The following is a 12,690-nucleotide window of genomic DNA, read 5'->3' on the forward strand; positions in this document are numbered from 1 at the left end:
CAGCTTTGAGGACCTTTTTGGAGAATGTCTTTGCCTAGCAGGTGGAGGATCATGGTGACCAAGTCCCAGACAGTCTTACTGGAACTGAACTGCATCGAGAGAGGAACAAGGCAAGCAATCTTTCTTTTTTTTTTAAACTAAACATTTAATTTCATTAGCAACAGGTTCAAACCTTGGAGATGAGCTTTTTCTTCACCGGGGAAGATCCATGCGGCAAGAACCTGGTCCTTTGGCATCACCTAGTGGACAAAAGCAGGAAGACACGCTAAATGACTTCAGCGTACCTGTTGCCACTTGAATCATGATTGTGTCACCTGCTGGAGTAAACTTCGCAAACATTTGTGCATGGCTGAATGTGCGCGTGCGTCTCACCAGTGATGAAAGCAGGACAGCCAGCTCTGGACTTTTCTCCAACCACCCACAGCTTGCTGGCCTGAAAGACACGGTAAAAAAGTAAGTATTCTACATTTAAACTGACAGCTTTGTGAGCTGGTTTGGCTTAGCTATGCTACATTTGGTGGGCATGTTGAGTAAGAGAAGACCTGCAAATGCCTCATGAAGCCACGCCAATGAGAGCTTGTCAGCCATTTTGGAGCCTGCGGACAAAGAAAAAGAAAATTATTTGATATAGTAACTGATATATTTCATATAAAAAACGAAATTCTGCCATTTTGTAGTTAATCTGGTTCTTGTGTTGCAGATCCAGGCCTGTGGACAGAAAAGAGATAAGCATTAACTTTTGTATCCACTTTGAAACGTTCAGGCTCAATGTGAAGACTCACCTGCAGACAAAAGACAATTAAAAAGCATATGCATTATTGTGGATTGTTTCATTCCGTTTGAATGTGAATTGTTTTGTCTACTTACCTTGAGCTAACAGCGCCGGCGTCCAGATGGCAAATAAATGTTTTTTGGTGCAAATTAAGGCGTCCATTGCCGTCTAAAATTTAGCTTGCACCTTAGCACGCCGTGAGCAAGCCAAAAAGAGAAATTCCACGTTAAAAGTAAGCAAAAGCAATTAGGTCTTAAAAGCAAGCAAGAAAGTCATTTGTACTTACCTTGAGTCCAAGAAAGAGAATACTCACATAATCGAAGTTTTAGATGAGCTGGTGGAAATGCGTGCAGAGCTGCAGGTGGAGGAAGACGCCTCTCCGTCAGAGGCGGCGTGCAAGACTGACTGCTTCGTTTGCCCGACTTTTATAGTGTTCCGGCGATGACGTCATCGAAGAAAAAAAAAGTAAAATAGATAAAAAGTGAGCACAAGTTTAAGGGGGAAAAAAGCGAATCCGATTGGCACCATACTGGGCTCGAACCAGCATTTCATTGTCAGTAGACTGTCGTAAACCACTCGACTACCACCTGTCATGTCAAGGACTGTCCGTTTGTCATATTTATTAACTGGTACGGTGGTGGTAATGGCACAAAGTCAAGTTTATATAAAAAAAAACCGAATTATTTGTTGAGTTACAAGTGGTCGAGCGGGTCAAGCTTTTGCCTGGTGTTCGGGAGACTCGAGTTCGAGTCTCACACCGGAAAATTTCTAAATGTTGACTAGAGCGGGAGTCGAACTGTGGTCTCCCGTATACTAGGCAAAGTATTTAACCACTCGTCCATCCTGCCACGAAGATTTCGGAATTTTTTTGTGTACTTCAAGTGTATCTCCGAACTAATAGGCATGTCTAATAGGCTTATGTTCCCTATAGAACTTGTGATGATGCTCCAACTTCAAGAGAGAACATGGACTACCACAATCTACACGATAGAATACAAGGAGAGAGTGTGTCAACGTTGGTACACTTTATTTGTGATAAAACAAATACATCCATGGACACAACCCAAAATGTTTAATTCAATGATTTCTTCTTTTATTAATAAAGATGATTTGTTGACAAGGAGAACTCCGCTTGAAGGCTGATCGTTTGTCTGAATGGCTTGGGAACCTGCAACACACAATTTACTATATCAAGTTTGATGTCAATATCAAAATGATATCGATGCCGTATTATACGCCGTTTTTAAGCTGGTATCGATTTCAAAATTGATACGGATCGATATCACTCCCGGAAACTGATATCTACTGGTATCGTTATTTTTGAAGGATGCTATCGATTCCGTATCCGGAAGCTCTTAGGATCGGTATTAATGATGCATGACCTCCACCATGTCCATTTGTGACGTCATCTCTTTTATTCTTACCTAGTACAAATGGTTCTTCACTCCTGTCTGCACATTGTTTGTGGAGGAAATGACTTTATATATCCTCTACTACAGCATACTCGATGTTATCACCCACCTGCAATGCAATGTAGCGTTCGCTCTTTTTGGTCCTCGTCGTGCTCTGTTCGATGACGTGGCCTCTGGTGACGAGCAAAGGAAGCGACAGATGGACTGACAACACTCCACCAAATACGTGTCCAGATAGATTTACAACACTCTACAAAATACATGTGTGTTGTGCTTTTCATCACACTTTGTATACACATATCTCACTCAAAGACTCCTAGACAGTGTTAACCATTGTTTCGCAATGAGGCGCGCCGGCTTGGGTAAGAAAATGAAGTTTGCATGCTGATTGTTTTGTATCGGCAAGTTAGCAGGTGAAAACCGGTTTCTAGTGGTCCACATTGATCCAATTTAGTCGGTTTCCCAATGTATTTGCCAGTGAATGTCAACTGAATTAAGATGCACTCGTGGTTGAATTTGCTCAAGGTGATGGACCTTCTGGAAACTACGTCGCAAGTGGATACAGCGTGTACGAAGAGGAAAATGAACATCTCCAGGAGGGACTGAGAGCTAAAGTCAGCGCTTTGAAAAGTGTAAGAAAGTTCAAACTCACCAACAGCTCCGTGCCGTCTCTCTCAAATACGATATGATGCTAATTGACTGCATGTTTGTTTTTAGCTGTCAATCGATATCGGAACGGAAGTGAAGTATCAGAATAAAATGCTGGACGAGATGGTGAGTTTACTGTCATGGGTCAAATGAAAGCTCTGTTGACATGAAACTCGTTTAAGCTTAGTGGGGAAAATATGGACGTAAATAATTCCTCACAGTCAGCACTCAAAGGAGACAAAATGTTTGTACGTGTTTAAACAAGCAAGTAATCTGCTCATCTACACAGTGAATTGTTTCAATGAAGAATTCCATCTGTCCCCATTCCCCCAACTAGGATACCGACTTTGACTCAACGGGCGGCCTGCTCGGCGCCACCATCGGCCGAGTCAAACAGCTGTCCAGAGGCAGTCAGACCAAACTGCTGTGCTACATGCTGCTCTTCTGCTTTTTTGTCTTCTTTGTACTCTACTGGTTCATCAAGTTGAGGTGACAGCTGGAACCTGTTGGACTTTGAACACGCATCTCAAAATATAGACAGACGATCACCTGATTACGAGTTGAGTCATCAGTGCCATGGTTCAGAAATGAGCAATGGATCCGTGGATGTTCTTATCGTTTGTTAATTATGCATAACACAGAGCAACTGCAGTATGTGTTACACAGAAATGAATGGCTATATTACAGACTATATTGGGGGGGGGGGGGGAGCAGCAAAAATATGAAATGTGTTCTCAATGTAAATAATTGTTCTGATGATCTTTTTAACCATTAAACATTTATCAGGTGTTTCCTTCAATTAAAACCGGCATTGTTTGTTTTTTAATACACTGACAGAAAACAAAAACCATTGTGTAGTGGTGAATCAATATTTACAAAATGCTAATTGCATATATGCCCTACCTCATGCAGTCAAAATGAACATACTTTTTAAGAGTCGGCTGAACAGCACTTCGGTGATGAACTTTTTTTCACGTTTTTCAAAATTAGTTTTAGAAGTTCCCATTATCAAGGGAATTGATGGAGGAAATCATCGTCCCCTGTCATCACTTCCTGGGTAGAATGTCCATGTATTTGCAGATGATTCCGAGCATGACCTCATCAGCGCCTGCACCAATGGACATTAACCTGCAATCTCTGTTGACAAAATGTAGTTAGCAAGGATTTGTTTGTCTTTGCAAACTACAATCACATGTCACTAGATGTCAGTACAATTTCATGTAAGGACCACTTCAGTTATTTTTTACTGAACACAAGCTGCCTCAAGACACACCGCTTGTTAGCTGCCTCAAGACACACCGCTTGTTAGCAGCCAGTCATAATAACAGTTGCCCAGCAACATGATTTGGTGGCTGTTTTTTTTTTTTTTTTTGAGATAACAAGTGTAAACTTGGCTGAAAACAATGGCCGGCGTGGTTAGTACACACTGTGCTGCAAATCCCTGGAAACAAGTTTAAACAGGCTACATGCATCGCTAAAAGCTTCATTCTGTTTAATTATACTTAATCTGTTGATATTTTATTTGTATTTAAGTCTGCGGTCCTCATAACGCAATTTGACAATCACATTTTCTCTCAAAGACACATACCTGTAAAATCTGCTGACCAGCACATCGCCGGTGTAGCCCATTCCTCCCCAGAACTGGAGACAGCTGTCACTCACTTCCCTGGCCAGGCGCCCTCCTTTTAATTTCGCCATGGATGCCATCTTGGTGACGTCATTGCCTTTGATATACAATGCTGAACGCACCACCAAGTGAGAGATTCAGGCATGGTCTTCATTATTTGAGAACTGGAAGATAATTGGAGCTTACCTGTGGCCTGGTAGAGGAGGGCGCGCAGCAGCTCCACTTCCGTCTGCAGCTCGGCCAGCCTGAAATGGACCGCCTGATGGTGGAGGACCGGCTGATTGAAGATGGTCCTCTGTCGAGTGTAATGGATGGTCTCCTGGATGACCATGTCCATCGCCGTCAGGACTAGAGGTTGGGGGAAAATGAGAACATTTACTGTGAGCATGACTGCTTTGGACTGGTTTCCTTTGGTGATTAAAAATGCATAACGTTCCCAAATTCTGCATTTATAAAAGACAAAGATGCTCGGTTGTAGCTACTCAAGATGTCACCAACACCTCACCGTATGACACAGCGCAGTTCCAAACCACTCCCGCCCGGGCCACTCCACTAAAAACGGCTAAATTAAAAAATTCCATCACGGAGCGTTGCCAAGTTCTTCGGAAAACATTATCGGACGCTTGTCGAAATTAAACGCAAACAAACCTCCTTCACCGAAATTGATGGCTCGACCTTAAGTGAACTCGACCTCCTTGTTGATTGGCTTGGCAGTGCAAAGGAAATCGTCATAAAACACAGCGCTGACCGTAACATTCGTGGGAAATGGATGCTATGAAATGAGAGGGAAAGTTCTCTCACTATTGGCCACAGCCCAGAGCCTTTCTTCTTGGAACTGGAGCATCTGATAGGTGAAGCCCATGCCTTCCTGGCCAATGACGTTCTTGCAGGGAACTCGGACGTCTTCGAAAAACACTTGGGCTGTGTCCGACGACCACATGCCCAGCTTGTCAATCTTGCGGGCGATTTGCACTCCTAAAAGGGGGAAAAGGCGAGCAAAGTTGATAACCCGCCCCCTCGGACAACTTGTTTTGATAGCGGCGGCGTGATGCGCTGTTCCTACCGGGCAGATTCATGGGCAAGCAAATGAGGGATTTGTTCCTGTGTGGGGGGCCGTCGCTGGTGTTGGCGAGGAGACACATCCAGTCCGCCTGGGTGCCAGTGGTGGTCCACATCTTGCCGCCGTTGATCACGTATTCGTCCCCCTTTCTCACCGCCTTCGTCTTAATGTCTGCATCAACGGCAGGTGGAATGTAAAAAACACAAGACGTCGGTGGCCATTTTCTCTCCAAATCCAAGATGCAAAAGACAGGAACTTACTGGACACATCAGAACCTGCCCCGACTTCGCTAACGCCGAGGCACGCAACTTTGTCCCCAAGGATGCTGGGAAGCAGAAACTCTTTCTTGAGCTCAGCTGAGCCAAACCTGCACAAGCACGCAATTGACAAAGTACTAGTTTGGTTTATGAAGTCAACAAAAAAGACTTTGTGAAAAGAAAATAGACATATCCTGAGAGGCTTGAGGCAATTTTAGCTGCATCCATTTTCTTCAATACTGTCTTGTTATTTTAACCTCGTTTCGGGCAAGAATTGTTCCCCTAATCAAACTCATGAGAATTTGTCGCCTGTCAGTAAAAGTCGCTTTGTTACAAGAAAATAACAGCAAAAGGCATCACAAGGGAAAAATGTCACTAAGACAGAGAGTCACATACTGAATATTTTTTTTCCCTCGCAGTAAAAGAGACCAACCAGCGTTGGAGGCAGATTGGCACCAAGGCTAAATATGCATCTCCACACAGATATGACGCCAAAGTAGGAGGATTTAAGTGGTGCAGGTTTTCGGGGTTATTACCTGGCCAGCGCAGGCGTAGTCATGTCTGTCTGAACGCCGATGGCCATGGGGATGCCTCCGCAGCGGATGTGACCCAGCTCCTCGGACACCGCTACACTGTAGCTGAAGTCCAGTCCTAAGCCTCCATACTCTGGAAGAAAAAACAACCACTTCTTCAGATTAGCTTTCTTCCATTCATTTAGAGTTGCAGTTTATGACATTGATTAAAAATTCACCGTCAGGTGGACGCACAAGACTCACAGTTCTCTGCAGATTATAGTCGTCAACGTGAGATGAAAATAAATGTCTATTTGTTACTGAAAAACCTTCAGTATTTAATGGACTTGAAGAGTGTGAACTAAAACACCGCTTTGTTGCACTTCCACATCCGCTCCTTTCATCATTGTTTTCTTACAAAACTAACAACCCGTATTTGCACAAATGCGTCGAATGTTGTTTAAAGAAGCGGGAGACATTGTGCCGACTATAAAAGTGCTAATGTCAGCCAAATAAATTGCTTGGTCGATTATTTGCTCATCATCATTTCATGTTGGCCGGGTAAATACAACCTGGCACTAAACTACTCCAAGTTGAGATGTCCAGTGCATGGCGATTCTTCGCACTGACTGACAATGAGCAATTAGGGGCATCTGTGCCACCCGCCTGACTAGTTATGGAATAATGACTGACAATGAGCAATTAGGGGCAAATTAGTTGACTGACTAGTTATGGAATAATGAACAGCACTGTCAGCGATGGACGCGCCAATAGGGAAATTGGGGACGTGGGTACAAGTGAGCCAGAGTAGGCCGAGCAAACTCAAAGTGTGGGGGTAGCCAAAACTAAGAGGAAACAGGTGCAGCTGGAAACCCTGCGGTGGATCATGTGGACAGAAGGAAGCGCTGAAGTTTATCCCGCTTAAAACTGAACAGCGGGCCGTCGAGAAAAACACACACGCAAAAGAAAAACAAACAAGTACGCTTCAAATCTCAATTGTCCATCCTATAGCCTCGATGCTTCTCTCGGCCGGGCGGCAGATGTTCTTCGGCGGTGATGGACAATACCGATCGATTGCATGCATCACTATCACAATCGGATCACGTATGTGACATCATCATGTGTTAGTAATGTGAGTGGGGAAAACCAAACGATGACATGAATTCGTCAGAGTATTACTAAAGCGGGGATCATACGAGCAGAACGGATGGGAAACAATTTGGGCTGCCAGTTCCTATCTGTCAAGCAGCTCGGCGTTGCCATGGTGTGAAAGACGGGTTCTTCCCTGTCGGGGCAGAGGAAGCCAGGCAGGGAGCCAAAGGTCATCACTGTCCTCTCCCCCGGCGTGGCTGTCTAAGGAAAACTTCCTGTTCCCATGTTTTGACAGGTAACGCGGACTTTCCGTGCACACGCAAATTGTGACTGCAAAAAAAAAAAAAAAAAGGTATACACGGGGGCCTCTTTTCCACCGCCAAAGCTGAGGAGATTATGACAAGAATAGTTTAGAGGTTGACTGTATTTAAATACATTTCGTTCATAATTTGGACTCCTCGAGGCCCTAGGAGACTTAAAAGAAGGAAGCGCAACAGGGCAATCTGAGATTTGTCAATGCCAAACTAAGACGTCGCAACGGGGCATGTCTGCTCAAGCTCGACTTTTCTATGTAGTAGTTTCAATTGGACCATGTGAAATGTAGGTCACGTCAACACGCCAGTGGTTGTTTGTTAGCAAGGCTTCCACAAATTGCGTTGACTGTGGATCCATATTCTTTTCAGGATTTAAAGACAAACAAGGATGTCATTTTCTAAGAGAGGTTGATGAATGTAATTCCTGTCTACCATGGCAAATACGTCAAATATCTTCATGTTTCGGTGGCGGCGGGCGCATCACCGCAAGGACTCTTTACTACTACCTAATAATTGAAGGAAGTCTTTGCACAGTCGTCCCTCAGGTCATCGTTCTCTAATCCTGTCAACTAATGCTCGAGGCGTGTGCACTCAGCACATTTTAATTCCTTGGCGAGCTCTCTTTCCTGAGCTGAGCTGAGCTGAGCCGGGCACTCCTGGTGAAACCTAAAGACTTAAAGTGTGTGGATTGTTTGCTGTTTATGATATGAAGGAAAGCAACTCATTCATGGGATTAAAGAAAACATTGAAATTCCCCGATGTTTGCTGTTGAGCTAAAACGCTATATAAGAGACAACATGAATCCGATTTCTAATAAGATAGCAAAGCCATTCTACCCGATTCACGTAGACGTCGGTTAGACTTTGACATTTTCACAACCGTATTGGCACAAAACAACGGGCTTCTATTGTTGGCTGACTGAAAAAAGTTGAGAAATGACCCACATTTCTGTTGCAGAACAACCGTTGCGGGAACGACTGACTTTCTGCATTTGGGGGGGGAAAAAAAAAAAAGTCGTTCGCAACTCCAGACTCCATCAGTGACTCATCTGGGTGCCCATCTGGTTTCCATTTGAACCAACAGCTGCTGCGGGAAGTCGATAGGACGCTTCAAAGCCACGTTCATCAGAATGCTTGATCTTCACAGAGAGATGAATTTGAAACAATTCAAATACGAGGACCGGCGGGCGCGCTGCTCTACTACAGCGAGATGCCTCATCATTGTTCAACCTATGTTTTGACGCGTTATTCATTCTTGCCAATTCTTCGATACGCTGCACATTAATCATGAAAATGGTAAGTGATCCGGAAAACGCACGTCACTGGGATTGGAGCCCCAATGAGTAATCACTCTCATTAATTACTACATGTTTTGAATCATTTCAACGGTGTCAGAAAATGTCTCAGCGCTTTTGCAGAGACACGCACTTGCGATTGACACATTCTACGCCGACCACGCAAAACACAAGCTCCGGGTTTCATTTGAAAAGCAGTTGGACTACTATTTTGCTGATGAGCGTGTCCAAACAAGGTATCAACGTGCCACTGAGACAAGGGTGGACCTCTCGAGCTCAAACAAATGCACATCTCACCAACTGGCTTGTTGACGCCAAGGAAGCCAGCGTTTCCTAAAATCTTGAAGATTTTATGGGCTGGGAACTTTCCCTCCGCTTCCCACTGATCCACATAAGGGTTGATCTCCTTGTCGATGATCTGTGGGGAAAAGGTGGACCTGTGTGAATATTTCTTCCAACCCGAAAGAATCTCAATTACAAGAGAAAAATTAAATGCACGGCATCACATGTATCATATCACGCCTGGGTATACACCCCAAAGTCCATGTAATCTATTCCGAGCGGACAGCCACAAAATGCGTTTCATATCAATGAATAGAGAGCAGCCTGCGAAAATGCATTACGCGGGGAATTGATAACGCCGGTGCTGGTGAATACATGGCAATCGGTTTGTAAAATGAACGTTGGAGTGGCTAGATTTTGGCAAGGTGATTCATCTGAGGAATCGGGAAGTGGTTCGCAGCTGGAGAAGTGCTTAGGCGTGAGCAACCTATTGTGACGTTTCAACAGCACTATTTCTGTGACTACTCGGAAGTATAGGCACTCTCACCATATTTGAAAAATGACTTGGCGGTCTCACTTTTTCGTGCCTTTCCAAATAAATGACACTCCCGACTTACATCGATTGGATATTTAGTGATGGTGGGAATCATTAAATAAGCCTCAAGCAATAAGGCGAGCTAAATGAGGCGTCGGCATTATGAAGGATTATGGACTCGACTCCCTCCTCTTTTATTGCCCTTTCATTAGGCCATTCAGACAAGTCTGCACTAGCAAGTGAAAACATAACCTTGAAAAGCCCGGGCCTCGACAAACCTTCTTTAGCACTCGTGAGAACAAACCCTAAAACACAAGCAGTGGTTGCCATTATTGCAAGGTCAAACCATCCGTGTTCAAAGTTCAAATCCTGAGGAGGGAAAGGGAGGGACGACCGTGCTCTGGAACGGGAAACAGGCGGCTCATTGCCGAGGGATGCTGCATGCTTTCACAAAGGTTATTGTGGACTATTTGTGTTCATACCACGACGCTTTCACATCAGCAGACTCGTGTGCTAAGCCAGGGTCAAGAGCATTGCATTATCAGGTCCTGCAGCGAGCCAGACATAAAACACGACAGTGACCTTTGTTACGCTAACTTAACAAATTCAGCCAATCTGAAACGAGGCAATTCAAAATAATAAGATAAAGCAGTCAACTCAAAATGTGACCACATTGGCTAACCAGCATAAGAAGCTATTGTATCATAACAACAATAGATTTAAAAAAAGATGTAAAAACCGAGGAAAACATTGCCGAACAATTCTGCTGGGTCATGCACATAGCTTTGGCTAAATGACCATCATGGAAAAGTTCCGTCTTTATTGAAGCAGATATTCACACACTCAAAAGGAGGACTTCCCGTTTTACATTGATGGTTTACTTTTGTTGCTCATTGTGTAAACACCCAAGTGCCAACAGCACAAGCGGGGGAAACGTTGGCACGGTGCAAGTCCGACCTTGAATTCTCACCGTGGGATTTCCTATGACTCAATTTATATACAATGCTATCTTTTACATGATGCTACAGAGGACTCTTTTAATAAACCACACGGCCTTTAGTTCCTTTTCCCGCCCGCCCTAACAACATATTGTCCTTTCACATTCTCATCCTTCCCATATTGCCTGTGCTAGTTTATTTCCAGGCTCCCGGCATCCTTTGAAGGTTTAATCACACAGTACGCTTCCCTCCGTTTACCGCAACGTCTCTGCTGTCGGCCCTAATTATGGCTCCTGTTGTTATTTTTGCCTTTCTTATCTACACATATCTGTCTGCTTTTAAAAACGGACAGACTAAATACTAAGGCACTGTTTGTTTTTGTTTTTTCTTTTCTTACCATAACTTACTAATTACCATAACTTATACAACATATGTAACCGGAACAAAATTAATTAAAAACTAATTGTATGAATGGCAGTAATGAGGGGGTGATATCGCCCACAAACAAAACACATCAAGCCCTCATGCACGCAACATGACCTCTAATAGCAGATTTGCACCCATATTTTCCACACGTTCCCAATCTTACAAAACCAGAAAATTGCGAAATGTTGTGCGTAGCTAGCTACGATATCTGATGGGCAGCTTAACAAATCAAAACACAGCCGTCTCTCTGATAAAAAAAAAAAAAAAAAAAAACACAAGCAAAAAAACATAGTGTTGCCTCACTGCACATTTAAGATGATGTACTGTAGACTGTATTGATTTAGGTTAGCGTCTGGGGAATGAGACTATAAACCGACATTGGAAAGCGGAGGGCAAGCGAACAACCTGACTGCTATCTAGTATAAAATCAAAACAACGGGCAAAGTGTAATGATTTTGTTTCCTAGTGGATCTGAAGCCACGAGAGACGTGTAAAAAAACAACAACATGTATTTGGATGCAGTCATATTTCTTTAAACCAGACGCTACGTGATACAAGACACATTAACAGATGCCTGTTAGGCAAAATGATGTAATATTTAGCGTTGCTGCAACCAGTCGGTTGGGGATTGGTGACTGTTGAAAAAGAAAAAAAAAAGTTCTCTCAAAGTTTTCCAGTTCTACTGTCCATACACTGACTGGCCACAGCATAAACTAATTAGTTTCAACAAAAGCGCTACAGTAAATTATTATATCTTACATATTATATCCAACAATTTTGCTACAGCAGAATGTTAAATTTGAAGAATGTTTGCTATGTACAGGTGTACCTAATGAGGTAACCTGGGAGTCTGTATAGTATTTCATAAAGTGACTTCACACTGACCTCTTACCTACTTTTAATGCGCTCGAGCTTGTTTGCAGCAACGTTAGACACTACATTCTCTGACACTGCGGCATTAAGTGACCTATTAAAACTATCAACCTTTGTTTTCATGACGCTCAAAACTTGCTCAATGTCATGAGTGTCCATTCGTACCTTTCTGAGGGATTCTTTTAACGCAAAGTGCTCTGGTGTGTAGAGTAGATGGTCGAACGAGGTCTCCGGGGTGCTGCTTGCAACCTTTTGGGACGAAACATGGTCAGCAAACGAGCGGACGCCGAACGGAGCAAATTTGTAGAAAGGACGGATGCGAACGAGCTCATTTAAAAGCACGGAGCCACCGAGCAGCGCCATTGTTGTTTTGATTATGTCGCGCATGCGCAGAAGCAGTACGTCGGAAAATAAACAGTCAAATGAAAAGATTGTTGATGAACAACAACAACAACAACAACAACAACAACAACAACAACAACAACAACAATAATAATAATAATAATTAGTAGTAGTAGTACTAGTAGTAGTAGGAGTAGCTAGTACTCCTACTCCTCCTACTCCTACTAAATATAGTAATAAATATTTGATTTCTTTAGCCCAGGTACCGCTAAGCTTTAATATTCAGAAATGATTGGTGAAAACAGG

At 43.4% G+C, this 12,690-nt stretch overlaps 2 protein-coding genes and 1 long non-coding RNA gene across 3 annotated transcripts; 2 read left to right on the top strand and 1 right to left on the bottom strand.

Moving 5' to 3' along the window:
• Positions 1 to 310: 310 nt before the first annotated feature.
• LOC133144299 (uncharacterized) lies at positions 311 to 818 on the top strand. Its single transcript, XR_009710641.1, has 2 exons — positions 311 to 453; positions 701 to 818. It is a non-coding gene; the product is annotated as an uncharacterized LOC133144299 (long non-coding RNA).
• Positions 819 to 2,405: 1,587 nt separating this feature from the next.
• Positions 2,406 to 3,637, top strand: bet1 (Bet1 golgi vesicular membrane trafficking protein). Its single transcript, XM_061266863.1, has 4 exons — positions 2,406 to 2,546; positions 2,710 to 2,816; positions 2,902 to 2,958; positions 3,170 to 3,637. The coding sequence occupies exons 1-4, from the start codon at positions 2,528 to 2,530 to the stop codon at positions 3,323 to 3,325; spliced, it is 339 nt and encodes a 112-aa protein (XP_061122847.1). The 5' UTR covers positions 2,406 to 2,527; the 3' UTR covers positions 3,326 to 3,637.
• Positions 3,632 to 12,442, bottom strand: zgc:85777 (uncharacterized protein LOC405871 homolog). The gene is made up of 9 exons (XM_061266861.1): positions 12,208 to 12,442; positions 9,286 to 9,406; positions 6,313 to 6,442; positions 5,780 to 5,886; positions 5,523 to 5,690; positions 5,261 to 5,434; positions 4,646 to 4,807; positions 4,421 to 4,571; positions 3,632 to 3,969 (listed from the first exon to the last, which is right to left on the bottom strand). Exons 1-9 carry the CDS (start codon positions 12,427 to 12,429, stop codon positions 3,879 to 3,881), a joined length of 1,326 nt encoding a protein of 441 aa, XP_061122845.1. The 5' UTR covers positions 12,430 to 12,442; the 3' UTR covers positions 3,632 to 3,878.
• Positions 12,443 to 12,690: the final 248 nt, after the last annotated feature.

The sequence above is a fragment of the Syngnathus typhle genome, linkage group LG20, assembly GCF_033458585.1.
Source record: "Syngnathus typhle isolate RoL2023-S1 ecotype Sweden linkage group LG20, RoL_Styp_1.0, whole genome shotgun sequence".
In the NCBI taxonomy this organism is placed as follows: domain Eukaryota; kingdom Metazoa; phylum Chordata; class Actinopteri; order Syngnathiformes; family Syngnathidae; genus Syngnathus; species Syngnathus typhle.